The sequence below is a fragment of the Buteo buteo genome, chromosome 9, assembly GCF_964188355.1.
Source record: "Buteo buteo chromosome 9, bButBut1.hap1.1, whole genome shotgun sequence".
Lineage (NCBI taxonomy): Eukaryota > Metazoa > Chordata > Aves > Accipitriformes > Accipitridae > Buteo > Buteo buteo.
This window is the reverse complement of record NC_134179.1, coordinates 23,248,683-23,273,390: the sequence shown is the minus strand read 5'-3', so window position 1 is coordinate 23,273,390 and position 24,708 is coordinate 23,248,683. Positions and strand designations below refer to the sequence as shown.

Below are 24,708 nucleotides of genomic sequence, written 5' to 3'. Positions count from 1 at the left end.
AAGGTTGCTTCTAACCTTTCTTCATATACTTACATCTTTGTTAACAGTGTACGCACTCCACAGGGACATCCCATATTCCCTGCTGTATCCACTCACATAACGGTGATGGTAAAGGAGACAGTAACTATGTCTCTTCTGCAGAACCCTGGGCCGTCCATAGGGTAAAGTAAGTTTCTCTATCTTCTTAACTGCAGCAGAAATAGTGCTTTTTACATTTCAATCAATACCGGTTGTTAAGCATCTTTCTCTTTTATACAGCTAAGGTTGCCTCAATTTCCAATTGCCAAACAAAGAGAAGTCACAGTAACAGAACAAAAAAATTTTCATTCTTATATCAAAGGTAGAGTTTCTATAAGGCAATAAATTAAATGACAAAGCCAGTACAAAGCAATCATTTAAACTTACACTGTACAAATTAAGTTTATATTTAAAACAAAACATTTTGCCATTTAAAACAGGAGATGGATCTAAGTTTCAAAGTTAAAGTCTTTGCCAACTTTATGTTTCAATTTAAGTATATAATGTGGGATCTGCTTCTATGTAACATTTAGATGGGACAGTAACCAATTGTGGTGATTTGAAATCCACTGAGGGGACTATTTTAGTAGAAACCACAAAGTCACACGTAAAAGTGACATTTAAAGGACTACAAAATATAGACATCTAAATAAATGATACAATGAAGTGAAGTACTGGTTGGATTTTCAGATGTGCAAGGACTCGCTTTATAATGAGTGTGATAGTCACAAAACCTTCCTTCTCCTCCTCTCTCATGGACCACATTTCTTCAGAAAGTTTATATACAGAGAAAGATATCTCCAAATGTTTTATGTATGACACTGCACAGAGTTTTTGGCAGACCCTTGCCTAAGGCATTGCCAACTACTGCATCCAATGGAAGAGTGAAGACTTTCCTTTAAAACTGTATCAGAAAGAAGTTATGTGGAATCAGCAGAGGGTAAGTCATTAGACAGAAGCTGAAAAGTAAAGCAGAGTTAGAAACAGAATTAGAGTCACTACCATTTATCTTGAAGAAAAAGCAAAGAAGGAACAAAACAGAGTCTTAGGAAACAGGTGCTCTTGCAATCATTTGCTGTAGTCAAATGTCAGCAGAAAGTTTCAGTTTTTAACCACTAAGGTAGACTTCAATTTCATCAAAACATTGAATATTTAAAATTTGCCAACTGGAAACAAACAAAAGTTTTCAAGTTTCAAGTTCTCTGATGTAAAATAAAAACAGAAGAAAACTAGCACATCACAGAAATATTTTAGAATAACAAAAATATTACTTCGCTGTTGAAAATGCAAGTATTTTCAATCATTACATGACTGGAATTATAAAGAAGGTGTCAAAGTATATTTTCCATTAGATAGGTCACTACCACCCACAAATTATGCATAACTACAATTTCAAGGCAACTGTTTTAAATGGGGAAGAAATTGAGCAATAAATACTGCAGATTTTTTCCACTGTAATGCCACAACACAAAAATAGTCAAGATTATGCCATTTATGTCTCCACCCATGGGGGACAAAGCAAACAATTCACATTTTTTTCATAAAACTAAAGATGCAGCTAATATTTTGTTGTTCTTACAGGCTGTCAAGTTACGACAATCAATGAGACAATATGCAAACTGAGGAAACTAATAAACTCTAAATAGTCTTAAGAAGCTTCTAGGCTGATTACTAGAAGTTTTTTGTGTGATAATGCTTTTTATATCTAATTAATAAGTGCTTAATTCATATAATTTATAAGGAAATTACTGCTATTAAGACCAGTGCTAGGCAAGGTCTCACTGATAATCCAAGCCAAAATCCTACTGTTTCAAAAATGTAGGTTTAAAGCCTTAGGTTTCTATTTCTATAATACGGGACTGTGCCTGGCCTTGCCATATTTCTTCAAAGCCAGGTTCAGCAAGGCACTCTGGCATCCACCTACACATTAGCCAGGCCTGTGTCAGTGAAACCACTTACGTGCTTACAATACACCATATTGTACTAATTGGATTTAATTTTGTTGCTCTCATGAGTGTTACAACACTGAAAGTTATTTTAAAAGGTTTCTGGGACACATTTTAAAAAGATGCCCTGTTGTTACTGGAAAAGATTCAAGAAAGCTTTATCTGCTCTTTGTGCCAGGGCAACCTACACAAACCAACAGAAGCCTTAAGTTAGCCCTGAATAAGCAGCAAGTACTGGATCCTGCCTGTAATGAGCATTTACATCCAGGTCTTAATAGTGAGCTACAGTGGGGTGTCACCAAGTACAGTTTATTTGTGTAAGAAACAAGGGTTCATGAACACACATAAGGCAAGGTCTCTGTCAGCTTATTTCTCTGACAGCCTAATCATCTTGATTTCATCTTTTAAGGTATTAGCACCAAGGGCTACATTCCATTTTGACTTACGGTTTTCATGTTTTAATTATTGTCTTACCTGCTTCATGCTCAAAATAGTTTATTTTGTTTTAAGAGTCATGAGCACAGCTACAGCCTTAGAAATTGCAGCTCAAACATGGCATGTATATGTCCAAAGAATGGAAATAAAGCGTAAGTAAAACAAGCAATAGCTTAAGACCAACTCAAACATGTAAAATACCCCTTATACTTCATTAAAAGTATTCTGCCATGGTGATGTCTCTATTTGCAGGGTTTTCTTATTAGATACTTCCCCATACACCACTTTTGCTTCCCATTCTGGAATGCTCATCACTTCAGTGCTAGAAAATTCAAAAATATCAGATAATACATGTGCCATAAAGACACATGCATAACGATACACATTTGAGAAAAAAAATGGTTCAGTAGGACTGTCTGAAAACCTCAAAGCTATGGTCCCAGTGAGTATTTTGAAGAACTTTTACCTCATGTACTTGAGAGTTTCTCAGAGGTTTAGACATCAAACATTCTTTATTTTTTAATAATTCTTACATTTTTGTTACAATTTTATATTACTACCTAAAGTTCTTACCTTCTGTTCCAGTGAGATTTAAACGCTGATGAAAATCCCTGATTGGCAAGCCCTATAATTACAAAGCAAAACCAGTGAGATTCTACTAAGTGTTCTACAAACCATATTATGATCCACTACTACACTTAAAGTACCAAATGCAACATCTGCCTCGCAAGTTATCCCTATACAGAACTCCCTGACATCTACTGGAGAGGGGCTATGGAGAATTTGCAGAAACAAATCTTTGCCACAAGTAAATCTACAGCCTTGAAAACCACAGCCCAAACACATAACATTTACAGAAGGGAAATTTCAACATAAGTAAGTGAAGCAAGGAAGAACTGAATTTTCCCATCAAAGCTTGCTTCTGTGGCATCTTCCAAGCTCTTCAGAGCTGGATATGACTTAACATAAGCAAACTGCAAAAATGAATATACAAATACAGACTAATACCCACTAACCCCAGGCAATATTTGATTTTGAAACCAATAGTAGGGGACTGCAAAACTAGCAGGTAAAGATATACTCTGGAGAATCCAGAGTTTCACTCTGAATACACCACAGACATCTGCTTCCACAACTTCAACCATTTCAGTACTTACCCCTGTCCTGCAGGAGCAGCCAAGGCCCACTGAAAAGGCTCTTTGTCCTACTACAGAGCATTCTGAAGGATGGCTTGTTTCTTTGGGATGGTGGGGAGTGTAAACAGGGTTCCTTAAAAGATGGTTTAGGCGCCCATGAGTTCCATTGTTTGGGGCTGGTTTCAAATCAAGCAAATCTATGAAAGAATTCAAGTGATATTAAGAGGATGAGAAAGACTGTAATACACTGCTACTTGCATTGTGATAACAAGTATGGGTGAGTCAATAAAGCTGCACTGCTTGCTGCTCCTAACACCCAAAAGAGAAAGCAATATAACTCCTTTAAAAGGAAGCACACGTGTTCTTAGCTAGGGCTCAGGATAGTATTAGTCTGCATGTAAAGAGGGACAGAACAAGTGCAAAAAGTGACAGAGGCTAACATCTGAAGGGAAGTGAACTTGCAGCATCCAAACTTGCAGTGAGGGACAGAATGGGAATTCAAACACAGGAAGCTAGTGACTACATAACATTGAAGCTTTGGGGAATAAGTCTGGGGGCTTTTTGGTTTTTGTTTTAATTATTTGGAAATTAAATACACAAGCTTCAGTTAATAAGCACCTGTCCTGGTTTCAGCTGGGACAGTTAGTTTTCTTCCTAGTAGCTAGTACAGTGCTGCATTTTGGATTTAGTATGAGAATAGCATTGATAACACACTGGTGTTTTAGCTGTTGCTAAGTAGTGCTTATCCTAAATCAAGGATTTTTCAGTTTCCCATGCTCTGCCAGCAAGAAGCTTGGAGGGAACATAGCCAGGACAGCTAACCCAAACTAGCCAAAAGGAGATTCTATAACATAGGACATCATGCTCAGTATATAACTGGGGGGAACTGGCCAGGAGGGGCAGATCGCTGCTCAGGGACTGGCTGGGCACCAGTCAGCGGGTGGTGACCAATTGTGTTGCGCATCACTTGTCTTTCATGGGTTTTATCTCTCTCCCTTTTTGTTATCTTCCTTTTCATTACTATTATTAGTAGTATATTTTATTTTATTTCAATTATTCAACTATTCTTAACTCACAAGTTTTATGGTTTTTGTCACCAATTCTCTTCCCCATCCCACCAGGGAGATGGGGAAGGAGTAAGCAAGTGGCTGCATGGTGCTTAGTTGCTGGTTGGGGTTAAACCACAACAGCATCACTAAAGGGTAAAGCCGGAAGAGAACCTAGACAGAATATAGGTTTCTGCTTGTCACTTAGGTCTAAAATGCTAAGCTTCAAAATTCTCACCAAAGTTGTCTAACCACAAAACCATCTCTACCCCACAAACACCTAAATCTCTGCCATTAAAGTAACTCAAACAGCTAAAAGCTGCCTACCACCAATGCTCAGAGACACTTCAGACACCTTAAATACTGAAGAGATCAAGCCCTATTTCATGCTTAATCCTTGCTAGCATTAATAGATTTTTTGTTCTTCCACTTAACTTATACTAAATCTATGAAATAAGTTTTTTTCAAAACACAGCAGGTGATGAGATACACTTGTATCCAAGAGCTTGATGTCTAGATCAAGCACCTACAGCACAAGAGTTAGAGCTGAACTTCCATTCCTACACAGGGAATTGAACACATTTCTCCCTGCACTGTGCCCCTCATGTTTAATGTCATTCCCTCCAGATGAACCTGTTTTGCTTTGGGAAAAAAACAAAACAAAAACAAAACAACCTTTCTAATCTTAGTAGCCCCTGCTCCAATTAATACATCACACAAAGCAGCAAAAAACCAAATCAGAACCAGTCCCAGAACTCAGGTCCCCACTTCAACAGTTAAATTACATTGTTATGTTCCTATTAAGTGGAGTATCCAGGAATTCACAACACCCCAGAAATCCCCAAGTCTGGCAGTTTGAACACCTTAGAAAACATGCGGTGAAATTCCCCAATTCAGACAAGACAGTCATACATATCTGGTGCTCATGCTTTAAATGCTGAGATGTTGGACAAATGGGAAACAGTATTGCTTCTCTGGCTGCGCTTTACAAGAAGGTGCAGTCAGGCACTTCCATGAGAAATGCTAAGGCCCACACAAGTGAAGGAAGATGCCTTTCTGGAGTCCAGAAGGCACCTAAGGCCTGGGCAAGGAAAAGGTTGAGTAAATTGCCTCACTTAATTTTCTATCTGAATGTTAATGTGCTGGCTTTTGCACATCCTATTCTTCTAATTCTTTCTATACAGTATGGAGGAAATCTAGACCTCAATGACTGCACTTAAACACCTGATCTGTCCCTGAACTTGCTTCACTGAGATGCCAGGAAGAACTCTACCCCTCCCATGCAGCATACGCAGAACAGGTCAGGGGGGCACAATAAGGTGGCTCAAGATCAACCATGACATAAGACAGCAAAGCATACAAGGCTGAGACACACACTTCCTGACAACGGCCTGTTTCCTATTCCAGCAAAGAATTTAAACACATGGTTTAAATGTGGTATACCTGAATATCGCCACTGATCTCAAGCATGTGCAGTGCTCCCGTTAAGTGTTTCCTGGATCAAACCCTTTGGTAATACTTTCTCTCACAGATGCAGATGTTAGAGCAAGTATAGGTCCTGGCAAGAGAGAGAAGTAGGCAGGAAATAATGGAAAACAGGTGAAGACCTCAAGGGGAATAAATGAACAGAATGTGGTAGGACTAGTGAAAGACTTTTGGAGAAACCATGAAATACAGAACAAAGATGGGACAAAGGAACAAGGAGTCACAGTAACATTGCGTTTGAAAGGGGGGGGGGGAGGGCCACAAGGCATCTAATTTTCAGAAACACCAATTCTCTGGTGCTGTGTACTGTACGGTGTCAGAAAATAAAGTGAAGAGTATCTGTATATGGAGCGTGCTGTCTGTCATACTCAGATGCAGAAGCAGAGTGCATGGAATAGAAATCAATTATGAATTTTTGAGAGACATCATAGAGGGGTGAGAAATGTGAAACCTGACTATGGCAGAGACAACTAGCTCTAAAGTGAGACTCCAAAGCAATAGGACTACAAACTAATAAGAGAGTTGCAGCCCATCAGTAAAAAAACAGTGTATTTGAAACACTTGTTGTGTTACACAATAAGAATGGACAGGGAAACATCCAAATCTAGTATTAAAAGATACAACACATAAATTAAACAAGGGACACATACAATGATGAACTTGGGGGAGGGTTTATTATATGAATCAAGTAAACAAAACCAAAAAACCTTAAATTTTATCTGAATTAAAAACCTATTTATATCAAGTAACTAAAAAATATGGTAAAGGAAAACAACAAATAAGAAAACACATGACAATATAAGGAATTGTTCAAGTGCATAAAAAGCAGAGGGGGTGACTGACTCAGGCCTTCTGGAAATGAGCTGCCTGGCAGCTGTATCCATACCCATTACTACGCTTGTTATATACTGTTCTGCCTGAATAAGGTTGCCTGAGTGATAGTCTGATAAAGCCTCTAGCTAGATATGAGAGATAAATATTCTTTCTTCTTGATGGTAGAGAGATTGTGAAGTATTCAGTTTTAGTAGTGGCGAGTCAAAGCGGCAGCAGCCAGAGGAACACACAGAGTGACCAGTGGAAAGGATAGATACAAGGAGGCCTGATCAGTAGATCCTAAACAGCTGCTAGTCATTTAGAAGCTGGACCTTTCTCAGAAAAACAAACAGCTTTTTATTTGTGAAGATCCGCAGCAAGTCTTAAGGACAAATTTCTAAGGACACTTAAAAATCTGTTATTAGAAGATTTACAATGTCCAAAAGATATTATATTTTACCGAACAAAGATGTCCCCCATCATCAATTGTACTTACCACACATTAAATTATATACTTCAATGTTTTCAAATGGATCAACTTGAGTACGAAACTTGAATCCTGGTCCAAAACCAATAAAGATAGCCTAGGGTTTACAGAGAAAAGTACAGTGGAACTCTGTTTAAGACAAGTTGAAATGGAAAATATCTTCATAGAGGGCATTTTCTTCCAAGAACTTAACCTTTACTTTACCAACATAGTATGGATCAAGTCAAAAGCAGGTTTTTTTTCTTAAGAAAAGTAATTGTATAAGAATAATTTTAAAAAGTAGTAAAAGAGTATTAGGAAACACAATTCTATATCATTGTTGCTTTTAAAAAATTGCCTTCAGCCACTTATGAAGTCCCTTGCTCTTCCCTGCTTTTGAAGAAATTAAATTAATTTTCTTAAATGGTTTAAGAGATTTAATGGAAAAGTTGAGCCAAAATAACCATCACATTTCATGCCCTGTAAACAATTTGGAAGCTTTTAACTTAAGGTTATAAAAACATTTGTTGGTAGCAATGTTTTAAATGGTTTAAGCAATGGCAACATCCTAGGCTTCTACGACTGGTTTGCAGCTGTTCTTTCTTCTTCTTGCACCACTTCCTGAGCTGTACTGGCACAAGCTATTGTGTAGCCATACAGTGAACCTGATCCAGGAACACAGCCAACTCAACAAATTTTCTTTTTTCCTGCTGGGTCTTTTCCTTCTGGTTCAGTTCCCCGACCTACTTAACACTGCAGCCACGCAAAGCTTACACTAGCATAGAGCAGGGTTTGTTGCAGGAATAAGAAAAAGGAGGCATGGGCAGCAGGTGCTTAAACTCAACTGCTGACAAAAAGATTGTTTTTAAACTTATCCTGAAATATTCAGCTTATTTTTAATTAAGTGAAACAATCTGTGGTATCAAGATAGTGAATGACTGACAGATGCTTTGCACTCTATAGCATCTTCCTAGGTAAGATCTCAAAGCTCTTTCCAAACAATGCAATTGTCTCAGATTTCATAGTTGTGTGGCCAAAAACTCAATTCTAACTTGTTTTTTTGAGATTAAAGCATAATGCAGGCTGTCATTCTGCAACTGCTGATACTAAAATCTGTAGGCTAATAATTTACTCAACAAGCCTAATTTGAATCAGATGAGGCAGGAACATGGTACCTTCTTTCTGTTGAATTAGGTAATTAAGAGTATGAAGTTTATGCTGCTATAATGTTAGCCTCAGAAGGATAAGTTATATCTGTTTCAAGACCAATTAGGGATGCTATGAACTGACAGTCCCAAGTCTGGCAAAAAGTTTGAATAGAGTCAACCTACTGAAAAATATTTACACAGTCAAACTGTAGCAGACAGAGAATATACTAAGCTGGCATTTGGCATCATGTGGCCTTGCTGCTTGTAACCCATTACTGGGTACCCTATCAACAGGTTTTCCATTGTCAAATCATGGAAGATTAAATATGGAATAGTGTCAGTCACAGATCTTAAAAAAAAAAAAAACCACCAAACAAAAAACAAACCAAAAAACAAACCAAACAAACAAACCAAACAAACAAAAAAAAACCAAAAAAAACCCCCCAAAACCCAGCAAACACATTTAGAAATAGAAGAAGCTAAAAATAAGAGCTAGCATAAGTTTAAGTCTCACCTGCATACTGGGGAAGCGATTGTCTGAGCCATGGAATCCACCTATGCAGCTTTTAATCTCGAGCGGTTTCCTATTAAAAATTCACAGTTTGTATAACTCACACTTTACAAACCATATCAGTATAAAATACATTCAGTGATGCATTGTTTACTTGTCTATTAAAAGATTTAAAGGATTGTCCATAGGCAATAGAAAGTCTTTAAGCTCTAGAAGAGAATGCCTTTAAAATCAGAATGATAGTTTTCTCTGCAAATGTTATCCCTTTGGACTTCTCAAGTATCCATAGTCACTTAAAGTAAAATATCAGATGATAGATGAACAAAATGTTTGTTCTCAGGATAAGAGATTTTCACTTCACTGTCATTTGGGTAAGAGAACTTTGCAGTACTTTATATAAGTAGATTCTTAAGTGGGGGCGGGGTGGGTGGGTGGGTGTTGTATTTTAATAAAAACTTTAATGTAATTTAGAGCATTCAGCTGGGCATCTTACAGTCTAATAAAACCAAATCTCCAACATATGCCAGGCCCATACCTATTACTTAGATGCGTACAGTTCTAGCAACCCAAACGTTGTTTTCATGACTTGCACGCATTTATGGTGTTATACAACAGGACCTACTGAATACATAGACAGAAAAACTCTTACATGATTAAAGCCCTGGAGTATCACAGAGGCGTTCAAAATTATATTATTATAGCAGATGCCATTATATCAGGAGTTGTAAATTCATTGGTCAGAACATGTAGGGTAATTAACAACAGTAGGCTCAGTAAGTTCAATGTATGCCAGTGGATCACTCACAAGACTGATTCAACTGAGTAGTTATCCCCATGCTTAGCTTTCGTGACTCACTTTGGAAACTCCTAAAGCATGGCAAGATGTGCTCAAGTATCTGGCAAAGGGGACCTTAGTTTCTAACATTTGTGTCACAAAGACTGCCGCTACCTGCATACTCAGCAGGGAGAGTATCTATAGCTGCCAGTTTAGAATTGAGCCTCCTCAGGCCAGCAAAAACTGTTGAGAAAAGCATGCATTGTTTCTTTGCTATGCCTTTTGCTATGACAAACAAGAATACCACACTCCAATAGCTATCACTGAACTCTAAGCATCTGGAAGATAAAAGCTATGAGAAAACAAGAAATCATTTGCTGTTTAATCAAGTACTGAAAACTAACTTACCTAGCAAGCTGCCATTGGGAGTCTAAATAAAAGTGCAATGGTTCAATCCGGTCGTTATAGGAATAATGGAAACGCTTGGGTAGCAGCTGTTTCATATAAGCTTTGAAAGGCTGATTTGGTTCTATGCACTGAAATGTTTAAATTAAAATATAAAATGTACATTTCACCAAATTTTTGCTTAATGTCATGCACAGTTAAAGCTCTTCAATTGCTAAGGGTCTGCAATAACTTCCACTTAGGACAACAGGACTACATAAGGTTTGGAGTCATATGGTCTGCGACATAAATACTAGTAACTATTTAAATAACAAATACTGACTGGTTTTGCATTCAATAGTTATTAGAAGAATATTTATATTGGATTATGAACATAACTTACTCTTTTTTCTTACAGCCTACAATTGTACAGAACCAAACAGTACTGCTTAGAATTAATAAAGAACTACACTGAGACATGAACATCACGATACTTTCACAAGTGGTAGGAGACTATCCAGTGCAGTAATTCTACAGCTGTGTAATACAGAAAGTAACAGACATTCAAAGGGTTTTTAGATTGGTCACTCAAGGACAAATACATTTTTCCACCAACTAAGATCCATTAAGCATTAAAAAAAAAAACCAACAAACAAAAAACAAACCAAAACCCAACCAAACAAAAATCCCTCTACTGTAATATTAGAATTTTTGAATAGTGAAGTCATCTATACAAACAGCATAGCTCTCAGTGACAGTGGTGCCTCACAACTGAGAGGCAAACAGATTGTGGTGCAGAGATGAGAACAGAAGCCAGGTATAGAGCAGAAAAGCAAATTCCTTAAGCTGGAACTGACAAAAAAAAAAAATCAATAACCTCTCTCAAAGCTGTTTATCAAAAAGGTGTGGGCAAGAAAATCTTATGCTTGCCCAGGAAACGGAGCTGAGCTTTACACTGACTTGGCCCTCAGCCAGTATGGTTCAGATACAAAAGTTTTCTAGTTTGAAAAGCAACATGATACAGTGCTATCTAAGAGTTAGTGAAAAGAAATGAACACAAAACCTTAGTTAATGCACAACCACAAACAGCCATATGACACCTTACTCAACTTTGACCTTCCCTTCCCCTGTGTGGAACTACTCCTGTTGTTGTTAACTGTATAGCACATGGAAGGGCACTGATTCAAAGTCCAGATGCTATGTAAATAGCCCAGTAAACAGCTAATGCTATAAAATAACTGTAAATGTCAGTACAAATTAAGCTAGAACAACAGATAACACTTACTGTGAGGTTTCTGACAATGCCTTCATAATTAACTAGAAGAATCATATGTAAGAATTAGTCACCTAAGTTAAAAAAAAAATCAGATGTAAAATGAAAGCATTCCCACCATGTAATATAATTAGCTCAGTTTCAAAAAATTTCTGGAGATAAGAAATTATTTTTCCAGAATGAAAATCATGTGGAGCAAAACAATCACTAAACTGTCAAGCTATTGCTTTTATGAAGTTTTAGTTCACAGTCTCTCCTCCCCTTGCTTACTTATTTACAGCTTAAAATTTTAAACTGTTAGCCACAGTTAGAAAAATAATCCAAGAAGTAAGATTTCACAAGCAGCAACTAAATGCTGTGCTAATCAAGCTGGATTTTTACTGCTTACTAATAAACTGCTAAGGAAAAAGAAACAAATACAACTAATCAGGACAGCAGTTTTACCTGGCAATGATCCTTAGAAAGATAGCCAAGTGCAAGCTGGCTAAGATTCACATGCTTGGACTCAAGCCAAAAGGGACCATTACATCATGTATTTTGACATTTTGTCTAACACAGGCCCATTACATTTCACACAGTTACTCTGTTCTGAGACTGATATCCAATGCTTGACTAAATTACATAAAGGATAACACTGGCAAGGGAACCATTAATAATTCCTGCATAGATATATTCAGTACTACAAAGACAGCTATGCTACTTCATGAAAACAGTGCATGTGTCAAAAGCAGGAGATACTCTGCTTTTCTTCCTGAACTTGTTTCTCCAGGGACAACCTGCAACTGCATTTGACTCCCACGTTCTCCAAGGAAACATTTAAAACAGTTTAGAATAGCATCAAGCAATGAAGTAAACAGGACTTAAAGTCACTGAAGTTGAGGCCTACAAGTTTTAAAGGGCATGGAGAACAATAACCTAGATAGAAAAAAGCCTTATGAAACATGAAGGAAATGCCTGCATTCAACATTAAAAGTACCAAAACCTGCAGGCATTAAATCCTTCACCTAAAATGAGACTGCATAATGAATCAAAGTTTAACATTTGTAAGCATTTGTTGATTTTTACTCAGGTTTTTCATCATCTTATTTATGTTTGTTTGCAGTTTACTCAATTGCTGTCAGGCCATTAAGCCATTTTTTAATAACTAGAAAATATATTATAATACTCATAAAATAGTATGTAAGAGATAGTAACAATCTAACAATCCTTTAAGACAGAAATACAGCAAATTTATACATAAACTGGTAAATCAGGAAAGTAGGTGAGACACAAGGGGAGATTTTTGGTCTGTCTTGAGCACAAGAGATCTGATTCAAAGGAATACCATTCACAAGGCAAGAGCATTTGCAGTTGGTCACTGAGGCAGCCTGCAAAAGTAATCTGTAGGATTCAAATACACTTTCAGACCTGCAAAGTCAAATGGTCTTTAAAAACACAGGTGCACTACTCAATATTTTTTTTTCATCATTATCCAGGTTGTCCCTAGCTGACCTTCACTCACATTTACCAGTGGAATGTGCAGATCCTAAGTTTCTATTCATAAAGTACAAAAGCATATAGCCAAGTAACAAAAATTAGTTTAGCAATTACATACAAGAGAAATACTCATCTGGAACATTATTAGGTCTTAGGCGAGCTGCAGGACCAGGTACTACCATGAAATGTTGAACATCATCCAGATAGCTGTTCAGATATGCTGTTTTTCTGCAGCTCCCTGCTTCCATCCCTGCAAAAGGAAATAAATTTTATTAAAAGTGGGAATATCAATGTAGAGTAGCCTTTCTGAGCAGACATGTAAGTTAAGTTGTAGAAGTCAGAAAAGTAATTTCTCAAGTCTTTATCAGCAACCCCAAGACATCTGATCCAAGGAGATGACAATACTCACGTACAGAAAATAAAATATTACAGAAATACACACAATCAGCCATTTCCTCAGCCGAGAAAGATACTACAATTGAATAAATAGATAAATTTTCTTATCTGAAGGGAAAGAAATCTTATAAGCCTAAGAACAGTAGTAACGGTCAGACTAAATATTCATTTAGCCCAATATCCTACCTAATAGCGTTCAGTAACATGTCTAGAGAAATATCCCATAAGCATCTTCCTTGCAGAGTTCCTTATCAGTTTCCATAAGTCAAAAGGGACTTCAAGTTGCATATTGCATTTGAATTCTTAATTCTTGACAGGTTTACCCTCCATTCATTTTGTAAACATTTTTTAAACCTGTATAGATATTTGGCTTGATCATTCCCAGTGGCAATGAGTTCTGCAAATGAATTTCGTGCTGCATAGAAGTGTGCTTATATTTTGTTTGCCAGGAAAAGAAGCAGAAAAAAATGTATTGGTAAAATACGTAACTTATAGAAATAATTCCAGAAATATAGAAAAGCTATTACAGCAATAAATCAAAGTTTCATATTCACAGCCTTCTAATAATGGATAAGCGAACTAATAACTGAAAGGAAGATATGGTTTGTATTTTCACTTCAGCAATTCTCAAACTATTGCTGTGTAGTTAAAAGATAGAATAAAATGAAGTTATTTTTTACAATTCACATTTTTATTTCTTTTATCAGCTGCTAATGGTCACACGAGGAATTAGGAATAAAATATGAAAATTGTTTAATCCCTCCCTATGTTCTCCAATTCTCCCCTCTCCCCCTCAAAATAGTCTGATTCTCACCTACACTGATTATCTCTTACAGCATCTTGATAATAAAAAAACATAATTTCTAGGTAGTAGCTGCTTCATTAACCTTGCCAGAAACATGCAAGTATAAACTCAGAATGTTACTTTATAAAAACAGCTCTTCAAAATTCTGATATATTTTATAAAATAAAATTTACCATGATCTGATATAAAAATAATGTTCAGGCATTTATGCAAGTTCATTTGCTTGAGACCATCCATCAGCATCCCTACTATGTTGTCCACTCTCTGTAATGCCATAATGACCTGCAGGACAAAATAGGAATGTAAAGTAAGTGTTAATCCCTTCAATTAAAAAACAGTATTTATTTCTAGGGAGAGTGAATAAATTTAAACTGTAACAGTACATGCTAATAAAAAATAAGGAGCTCTTCTTATAGACCATTCAAGGTTAGATGCAGTCCAGATGTAAATGAAGGACACAGGGGACCTAGAACAGTGCAGTAACCCCCAAACTCATGACAGAGCACATACATCGCACACTAATATGAGGAACTGTGAGGACGGGAGACTTACAGCATTCTCAATACCCCGTTAAACCTGCTTTTTGCCTGTTTCTCCTTCTCTCAGTTGTACACCTTTTAGATGCATAGTCTTTACATCTAGTGAGAATGGACCCAACAGGTACAGCTATACTGCTAAATAAAAATGGGAGCCTGCAGACTGTCTAGCACCTGCACGGCTCGGGGCTACCTCCATCTACAGAAGACTGGCTATGTCTACACTATACAGCTCCTAGCCCCAATTTTTTCTGGGCCCCACACTGTACTAAGACACAGCTACACATTTTTATGTTATTTCAGTTGAAGACATTTAAAAAAAAAAAAAGTAAAAAACTCCAAACCCACACACCCAGATTATAACCAGCAAGGGTGGTTTTAAAGTATGAAATTGAAGATGTTTGTTGCATCTACCAGGGGCACAACCAAGGACAACAGGGAATGCCTAAGAGTGCAGATGCTGATGGGAGAATACCAGAGCGCTGAAGAGAATAGAGGAAGCCAAGCCTGCGGCACTCTTCCTCAAAATCCCTGTTTGGAGAGACCCTGGAACAAACTGTCCTTGAAATTGTAACTGGATATTAGCCTCAGAGCAAACTAGTTTAAAGGGACTGAAAAAGCCAAAGAACAAGCTACCAGTCCAGCACTTTTCATGATCAGGGGTCTGGCATTCAAGCTCACTTGCGTAGGTACAGCCACTGGGGCTACTTTTGACTACTTGCTAAGTAAACAAAACAAAAAAGTATTTTTAAATTAAGTCATTCTGTTACCTCACTGAGCTACTTGGATAAGCTGTCTTGCTTTGTGTGACCGAAGATGAGATGCTCCAGAAAGACTACATACAAACCCTCAGGGTCTTTCTCTCCAGAGCATTCCTAACATACAGAACTTTAGATCCACTTATTAACCAAAGAAAAGGATAACCAATTTGAACACATTCCCTATAATGCAGTTCCAATTAGTTGTCTGCTACCTCAGGAGGCACTTACATTCATCTTGCAGTTCATTTCAGGAACAGTAACTGCTCACACCTCAAGAGAAGTTGGCAAGAGCTTTTCATTGTCATCACTATTGAGGGTAAATACCTAGTTAAGATGCCCAAACTTCCTAACCATTCAAGACAGGAGAGTTTTTACAGTGTTCCTGAATTTCCAAGAGCTTTTTCCTTTGCATTTTTCACTTGAGTTTGTTAAAATGTAAAGCTATTTTTCAGACTTTTTTTGAAAACAGTCGCAGTCCCAAAGACTTCCTATTTATACAATAGGTACAACACAGACTGTGATGGGGTGAATGCCCCTTTTATCACCCTCTTTCTGAGAAGGCATAAAAATCTAACTGCAGGGAGATAAGACCAATATTCATCTAACCTTTGCACAGAGACTGGGAGAAAATGAATGACAATTATAACATGATTACTTAATCACCAAAACTTGGGACCATTGCTATAAAAATGTTGGTTCTTGCTAAATTGAAAGTATATAAACTTTCTGTCTAACCTCGCCCCCACCCCCACCAAATCAACATAATGAATTAGTAGGAGCAGATAAAGCAGCATACAAGACATAACCAAGCATGCTTTGGCAATTTAAAACTTATTGAAATAAAGAAAATAAAAATTAGTCTTACTAAATAGGCTGTTTATTACATGCTTTGTATCACTGCTAATTATGGATGGGCTGTCTATTCACAGATTTATTTTGTTTTTCCTAATAAGCATACTGAACATGGTCTTGGTTAATCTAACATGAATTACTGAAGTTTATTATAGAGCCAGAGCAAAGCTTCAAATTAAAAAAAAAAAATTAAAAATTAACAAGCTACAAAACTACTTACTCCGCTGCTTACTGGTCCAAACTTATGGCCTGAGGAATCTGGTTCTTCTAAATACAGAGTGTAAAAGTGTGGTCTATATCAAACAGTACCAAAAATGTAATATTTTACATACACGTTGAGACAGTTTGAAGAGATTATATTTCAACAATGGATATCAAATATTGGAAACAATGCTCTCATTCAGAGGAAGGATACATGTCTCTATTTCCCTTTAATGTAACTTAATAAAAAAGGCTTCAGTCATAGAAACAGGCTTGCATTAAATAATACTTTAACATTGTTAGAATAATGCATAAGATGTTGTCTAAAACAGAAATCATATTTACAAAGTAATTCATTGTAATACCACTTGAACAGGAACTTACACTTGCAAATGTATACCTACCTTTCATCTTCAGGTAGCTGCAGCCAGCGAAGAACAGTTATCACTCTTTCTTCAAAGGGGATTGAGCTGTATCAGAACAACACAAGATCAACCAACCGTGTATTTCCAAGAGCTAAAAAAATTTTAGTCACACATTACAAAAATCAATGTACTTTAGCAGAGAAAATTGAATTCAACTGGATGCTGTTAATGGCTATTTAGCAGGATGTGAGTTTATCAATGTTAATTGCCTGTGACTCCACAGGAGTTAATGGCCTGATCTACAGCTCCCTTGAATATTGTCCCCATTGATTGCAATGTGATCAGGATAAAGCTCCCAGTATTGCTTATGCTCATTATAAAGAGAATAATTGGCTTCAAGGTACAAAATCGTTGTCTAGGTTTTCATTCCTGTATTATGTTTTGAAAAAGTTTCAGTTTGGGGGTGTTTGAGGTTTTTTTTTAAATGTTTAACCTGTTTGAATACAAGTTCTCATACTATGTCAGAAAGAAGACGCTCTATATCAATTACTGAAGTAGACCAACAATAAGCATGTTGACCTGTAACAACATGAGGTACCCAAAAACTTAGTACTTCAGCTACTTAACACAAGTTCATGTAACAATGTACAAGTTCCTAGAGGAAAAACAAAATGTAGGTAGTAAGTCAAGAACCAGAATTTCCATGCTATATGAAGGGTGTAGTAAGAGAAAATGATCCTAGGAACATAGAAATTAAAAGCCTCATTTCTTGGGCAAGATTTGAGATTATTAAATAAATGGTAATAAACAGATTTATGTAGAATTTTCATTAGGCAGAAAATGTTTAATTGCAGTGAAGAGCAATCACTGACTAAAATATGACTGCCTTAATGTGAAATTTTTTCAAAATTTGCAATGAAAATAATTTTAGATTAGAACAATTTACCACAGTCAACAGTAAAACTTTAGTTTTCATGGACAATATCACATCATGACCTGATATATTCAACTGTATGAGAGGTTTGGATTGAATGACTCTAAACACACCCATAAAAGGTTTTTATAAATAGAAACAGAAAAGCACTAAAGCGTCAAAGCTGGCTGCTCTTCAAGCTGATTTTTCCACATCTTTAAAACATTTGCTGAGGAATGGCAAAATGATTAGATAAAGAATCTACATTATACGGAAACAAAGTTAACTGGATCCTATCTTTTTTTCCACATTGTGTACAACTATTTAGAACAGCAGGAAAAAAAAAAAGTTATGCTTTCTCTGGTGTCTGTCCCATTGCAACAGTTAAAGTAAAATATTCATCCAAGACGCAGGAGTTTACATACCTATTGTATTTTTCATACAGGTTTGGAAAGGTTCCATTAACTGCTACGTCTGACCCAGGCCAAAAGAACGTACCTGCTTTTAGACCTTGGTACATAGCCGTTAGCCAAATCTGCAGGAGAACAAATCATCATTATTAGTGTGGGTCACTGAATTAACTGTCTAACTGCCAGATCCACTACTGCCCCTACCAGCTCTGCATCTTTTCAGCAAGATCAAAAACTAAAAGTGTAACTAAGTGGAGCACTCCAGACAGTCAATCTTGCATGTCATCACTGTGGGCAGTTCAGATATACCTTGCAGCCTGATTCCTTGTGGCAAACACTCACATTCTTTCTGCTGCTACACCGGGGGGAGCCAGGACAGAAGTAGGAACCATTAGCTCCCATGGAGGGAGCAGTAATGCAATAGTAGAACCACAGCTGAACACCAGAAAGGGGAAATGTCTCAAGAATAGTGAAGCAAGAAGAGATGGGAAAGTTCCAAGGACCTACGCTCCACATACTTTGAAATATGGGAGCAACTCTTCTGATTTTACTGCTGATCTCATGATTTGCAGATTTGTCTGCCTTCTGCCTGACTTTTACACCACTTTCTTCTCACTGGCCTGCAAAGTCTATGCTTCTGTGTTCTTTCCCCCCCCCCCAAAAAAAAAAATCCCGGTCCTCCCCACATTACTAAATAGTTGCATCTGTTCCCTCGCTATTCTTCAGGCTAGCACTCACCCAAACTTTCCCATGCCACTTCATTTTGACGGCAGTCTCAGCAGATTTGCCATAGCTGTATGATTGAACTGAGACTTTTTCTTCTAAAACCACATCTTTAGACATAGTAGTAATTTGGGCAGAGTGTAAACCTTTACTACTGCTTATTACTAAAACTAACTGGTCTGTTAATTTACTCAGCGAAGTTAACTGCAAGCCCAACTTATTAAAAATAGAACGAAATCTGGTATCTCTATTAGTCATTTTAAGCTGGTTTTGTCCTTAAAGAAAATTCCATTTAAGTTCAACAAAATCCGTTACACTGTTTCATTTGTCGTTTTGCAGCTCTAGTATGGCAATTCCTAATCATACTGAGTCATGCTTCTTGGCTAACTTAGAAGTACCCTCTGTACTCTTTTAGCATCGCTGTGCATCCAAGTGATATTAAGTAACATAACAGGCTGATGTACATTCTCAGCAGTGTATTAATACTTACAGGCTGTCCTTGGTACCACTGTGGATTAAACTTCTCTTCACTTTTAAGCGTGAAGGATGCATTTGTTTTGGGGTCATACATCTTGTTATCAATTATACCATGAGATTCAGGATACAGCCCCTGTAATTGAGAGTATACCTTGTCACAATGTTATAAAGAAAAAGAACCTTCCAGCTACACAAAGAGATGTCCATTAGACAAATATGTCCAGTGAATCATCTATATGAGACTTCTACTCCACCAGTACCTCAAGACCCAAATTTAACAGCATCACCTACCATTGCTACCAAGCCCTATCTTCCAATTCTTAATTGCTTCTCAGTGAGATTAAGAAAAATAGGCAAGCAACTTGCTCTGGGATCAAACTGAAAGACACCGTCTCAGTTCACGCATTTGTTGTATCTTTAGTACCAATGACAAAGCAATTACCTACGCTGGACCTCCATCACATGACCAAAACCTGGGGATTTCAAAGGAGAATTGCACATCAGCAGGTGAAAGCTCTAGCTGGGGATAACCATTACATGAGCAGAGAAAGAAGTTCTCAGAGGCACCAGCTGTTAGGTGGTTTTAACAGATTTTGTGCTCTACCTTCAAGCAGACTAGCTCCTTTTTACATTAAAGGATATAACACCACCACCGCTAGGACCCTAATAAACACCACACCTGCTACTTTTGACAACAATAGGGAGCTGAGACAAAGGCCTATACTGTATTTAGGGACACTTTCACATGGCTGCAGGGCATGATCAATGCCATGCCTCTTAGCTGCATATTCAACCATGGATATTTGTGAGGATTACACAAATAAACATCTCATTCCTGAACCTGCACTCCTCCCCAAAAGTCCTGACAAACTGGGAAGGTAAGAAAGAAGGTACAGATCCTCAAGTATTTGACTGAATTTTAGGTCTGATGTGATGAAACTAAGAAGTATCTACTGGATTCCAACTCTGCATTCGGTGTTGAAAACCTCCATTTTTCTTTTTCCTCCTATACACAAGTGGTGGTAAATTTACAAGATCAGCTTTGTGACACTCCTATCCAGGTTTGGGTACAATCCATCAGAGTCAACATCAATGCAAGGTTCAAATCTTTCCTTTCATTTCATACTCTTCTTTGCATCATGCCAAGCTACCTTAAAGAAGTGAACAAGGCTGGCAGTTTAAAGGAGTAAGGCTGCTCTTACTCCAGAAGAGAGCAAGCTGCAATTTAGTGGAAATATTTACACAAATGAGGAGTTGTAAAGTGATGTGGCCTTCCACCTATACAGGAATTCTTGCAGCTAGTTTTAGGAGGATTGGATTACTTAATAAGATGAAATCTGACCATTTAGCTGCAGTGTTACATAATGACTGTTAATCTAAATTAGATAAAGAGTATAATAAATATATTTTCATATTCTGAAGGGAAATCTTATTATTTTAATAATCCATTAAAGAAATATACTATTCCCTTGGAGACAACTTGATAACGAACAGCCTCTTCAGTAGCGGAAACATAATATACAGGAATTCTTACTGTGACAATGGAGTAATGATTGGGAAAGGTTTTTGAAGGATACACTGGTCTCATACTGGAGGTGTATGTTCCACATTTCTCTAAAGGGAGGAAGAAAGAAAATCAGCAAAATTACAGAAATAAAAACCCTTGCAAGTTGCTGTCATGAAGACATAAACCTTTTTAAAAAAGAAAAAGAAAAGAAAAAGACAAAAAATATTCCCAGAAAGTTTTCATTCTTCGAAATTCTGGCATTAATACTTCATTTTTCTTCCCACAATCATTTACAAGCTGACTAAATGGCTATTAATACAAATTTTATATATTCCTAACGACTGACTTCAGTGGTCATGAGCAAAACCTACAGTCCTTATGAAAACCATGCACAGATAAGAATGAATAATCAAAGAAATCACACCCTCCAAAGTTGTCCTGGTATGCAGTAAGTGAAGTCTGCTGCTTGACAGCAACTGGTTACTTCACCCTGGGCACTCCCAGAGATGAACTGGCCACTGGCACAGTGGTGCCCTGGTGCTCTCAGTCACCTGTCAAATCCCTATTTATTTTGCAGTCTCCTTTTTGTTTGCAGGTTTTTGTTTGTTTGTTTTTAATAAAAATAAGCTCTTATTCCAAAATGAATCTCAAAGTTTCCTTTATCTTAGTATAAAAATCATATGTTTCTAAGGAGAGTAGCGCACAGTGTTTGCTAGTACAAAGAGTCATTAGCCAGGCCAAAACAGTAAAGCAGACCTTACTGGAGTTAGTTGCCTAAATTTTCACAGGCAAATGTGTAGGCCCTGATTTAACAGAAAGAAAAGAAAAAGAAAAAAAAAAAAAGCAAGCCTTTAACAACAATTTAAAAAATACTATGTGATAACCAAAACCACTTTAACTGATGCTAAAGAGCCAAAAATAATGACCCTATGGAAAGACCACCACTGGACAGTCTTCACTGGCCCTCTGTGTCATTATTTTTATGATATAAATGAAAAAGAAATAAAAGGTTTGATAACATAAAAAGTGTTGCATCAAGGCACTTAGAACTCATTGGATTAGGGCTTTGGATTAGATCTCAGTTGAAATAATCAATTTAAGCTAATCAAGATAAAAAGAAGCCAACCCAGAAAGTTAAATCTTCTGAAGTTACATAGACAGTCCCTCTCACATCTGTGTTCTGTAGTAACAAATCATCACTTGTACCATTTTTGCTACTGCAACACACTCAACACGTTTCAACCATTTCTGAATCTGTTGTTGAGGCTGTTTTCTGAAATCATAGGGGTTTTTGTGGGGGTGGATGGGGAGGTTGGAGGGGGTTTTTGTTTTGTTTTTAAAGTAAGACTAAAATACACTTAAAAACTTTTGTCCAAAATCCTAGAGGGTTTTGCTGGGACTTTCTGTAAGAGTTACCTTTCTTCTTTCTGACTTGTTGCCTTAAAGACAATTTAAGACAGAAGGAAGATTTCTTTAAAAACTATAATATCACAGCATAAAAGTATGGGAGAATGTCTTCTCTGAGCCCCATATACACACGTTATGGCTATGTTTGGATTCACTGAAAACCTTCAGCTCCATGCTGAATTGCCCACCTTTAGGCAGGTAGCAGAGAGAATGAGTATATAATAAAACTTGCTAAAAGTGAAATTATGATATTGTCTTACAGGCATCTCTTCTAACTGATTTCTCCAAGGAGACATCAGAATTTCACTGTAGGCATGGCTAAATTAACAGGGCTAGATAATGGGAATATTTTTATCTAACAGAATGCTGCACTTGTCATCAAGTGTTTTAAAGAGGAAAATCCAGGGATTTAACATTGTTCTAACTTAATAAAGAACTGGGAAGTCCGATAAGTTACTTAAAGCCAATAACTGTTCACTGCTTTGTAAATGCTGTTATTCAAACTGTGTCTCTTTTTGAACATTTACTAGTCCTGTAAATTAATAACTATGAACTTCAAAAGGATTCAATACAATTTTTCAGCAATATTCAAGCAATTTATCCATTTTTGTTATTTATCTACCACAAAGTACTAGATTTCATTACCCTTTCCTGCACAGTAAAATACTGTAGCAGTATTTACATACTCATATAAATGTTTATCTTTACACTATGACTGCTTCCACCATTTTCAGTGCCTAGACACGTGGGACATGAAGAACATGGAGATTTGAAGCTACAGGCCCTCAGGTGCCATGCGATATACATTGCAGTGACACCAATTTCCATTCATGAGACTGTTTTTCTCTTACTAAAGAAAATTTGCCTTATCTGAGCTTTTCACCCACCATTTTACTATGAGGGGAAAAAAGCCTGGAAAGCAAGGTTTTGTAACAAGACAAAGCTGAAGATCCTGTAGTATATCATATCTAAAAGTCTTGTATCAGATTACAAAAAAAATGCTCCATAGTAATGTAGAACTGCAGACACCATGCAGAAATAATATTATTTTCCCCAGACTGTTCCTTATTTTGCTGTGTCTAAAACATGTATTATTAGACATTACAGTTTTAGAATCCTTTAAAAAAAAATAAATAAGTTTTAACCACCAAAAACTCCATGGTTCTGGAGAAGTGAAGTGACTATGATGAATATACTAAGTTATTTGTATTTCTTAGTGGTCAGAATTTATCATGGGTTCAGTGGAAAGAGAAATACAAGTTTATTATAGGAGTCAGCAAGAGAAGTCCTACAGATACTTTGTGGCACTGTTATTTTGTATCTCGGCTACAGCTATAACTACCTGTAATAGCCAGCCTCTCCTCACAATGCCCAAGAAGTCTTCTTCAGTTGAAATTTTTTATAACTGCATCTAATAAAATTGTTTCAAACATCTCATTTTATTTAACATGGAACAAAACGAAAAAAGCTAAAACCTCAAATACATCTGTGAAGTGTTATCCTCTGGAACAGATCAAGTTGTAACAACCACTGTACAAAAAAACCCATGTATTTTTACTGATTTATTTTTAGTCAAACTGAGACCAGCCACCCCAGGTAGTAGTTTATGAATTCCAAGAAAATTGGCATATTTTTCAGACAAGAAATGCCATCAGTTCTTTACAGACCACAGCCAAAATAGAGACAGGAAAAGTAACTAAAGTTACTTAGACACTACAAAGTTAAGACAGTACAAAAGCTAGGGTAAAAATATGTACTTATGAGGTTCTCATTTGTTCTGAAAATGTTTGTTATATCAAAGTTTTCTCAGATTCAGCACATTTCTACCAGCTGTTCTGTATCATCTGTTCCTAATCTCTTCCTTCTCTATCTTCTTTTTCAAATCTAATCAAATGCTTTCTACCTCGCTTTCCATTTTCTAAAGCCATTCCACCTAAATATGAGACAACATGCAATATAGAGCAAAAAGTGGGTCTACTTCTATTTTGAAGAAATAAAGTAATCTCACAGCAAAAAAGCATCCACCTGCTAAATATAGGAAGGACTACTTAATTTTTAAGGTTTCACTGAAAATCCAAAGAGCCCTTTCCTCATGCCCTCCCTCTCTTTGCCTTTCCACCCTCCCACACCTCAAGTTCTCTGTACGCAGTTGTTTAGAGCAACAACCTCCATTTCCAAAGAAGAAGAGTGAGGATTTTAAAGAGTAAGCATAGCTGCATCTATGGATTTTTCAGGTAAGACATCATGATATTGCTTAGACAAAGAAACTACTCACGTAATTTGCTAATAACAGGTAGAAGTCCACCCCAAGTCTGCAAATATTCTGCTCTGAAGCCATCCAATGAAAATAGTAACACTGGAGACTTGGTAAATCTGAACAAACAGAAATTGAAGTATTAAAAGACAGAGTCTGAGAAATAATTTCCTATCACTTATTTCAAGA

General features: G+C 36.9%; 1 protein-coding gene across 3 annotated transcripts in view; it reads right to left on the bottom strand.

Moving 5' to 3' along the window:
* The window catches only part of ENPP1 (ectonucleotide pyrophosphatase/phosphodiesterase 1), a 59,343-nt gene that overhangs the window by 7,283 nt on the left and 27,352 nt on the right, over positions 1-24,708 (bottom strand). For all 3 annotated transcript variants that reach the window (XM_075035719.1, XM_075035721.1, XM_075035720.1), the window contains 15 exons: positions 24,541-24,638; positions 20,886-20,965; positions 19,365-19,484; positions 18,167-18,276; positions 16,868-16,933; positions 16,483-16,555; positions 14,287-14,395; positions 13,031-13,162; positions 11,449-11,480; positions 10,188-10,315; positions 9,008-9,077; positions 7,376-7,463; positions 3,557-3,732; positions 2,973-3,024; positions 34-188 (listed from right to left, as the gene is read on the bottom strand). In XM_075035719.1, the coding sequence (XP_074891820.1) occupies positions 34-188; positions 2,973-3,024; positions 3,557-3,732; positions 7,376-7,463; positions 9,008-9,077; positions 10,188-10,315; positions 11,449-11,480; positions 13,031-13,162; positions 14,287-14,395; positions 16,483-16,555; positions 16,868-16,933; positions 18,167-18,276; positions 19,365-19,484; positions 20,886-20,965; positions 24,541-24,638 (1,489 nt within the window). The remainder of the gene's footprint in view (positions 1-33; positions 189-2,972; positions 3,025-3,556; positions 3,733-7,375; positions 7,464-9,007; positions 9,078-10,187; positions 10,316-11,448; positions 11,481-13,030; positions 13,163-14,286; positions 14,396-16,482; positions 16,556-16,867; positions 16,934-18,166; positions 18,277-19,364; positions 19,485-20,885; positions 20,966-24,540; positions 24,639-24,708) is intronic.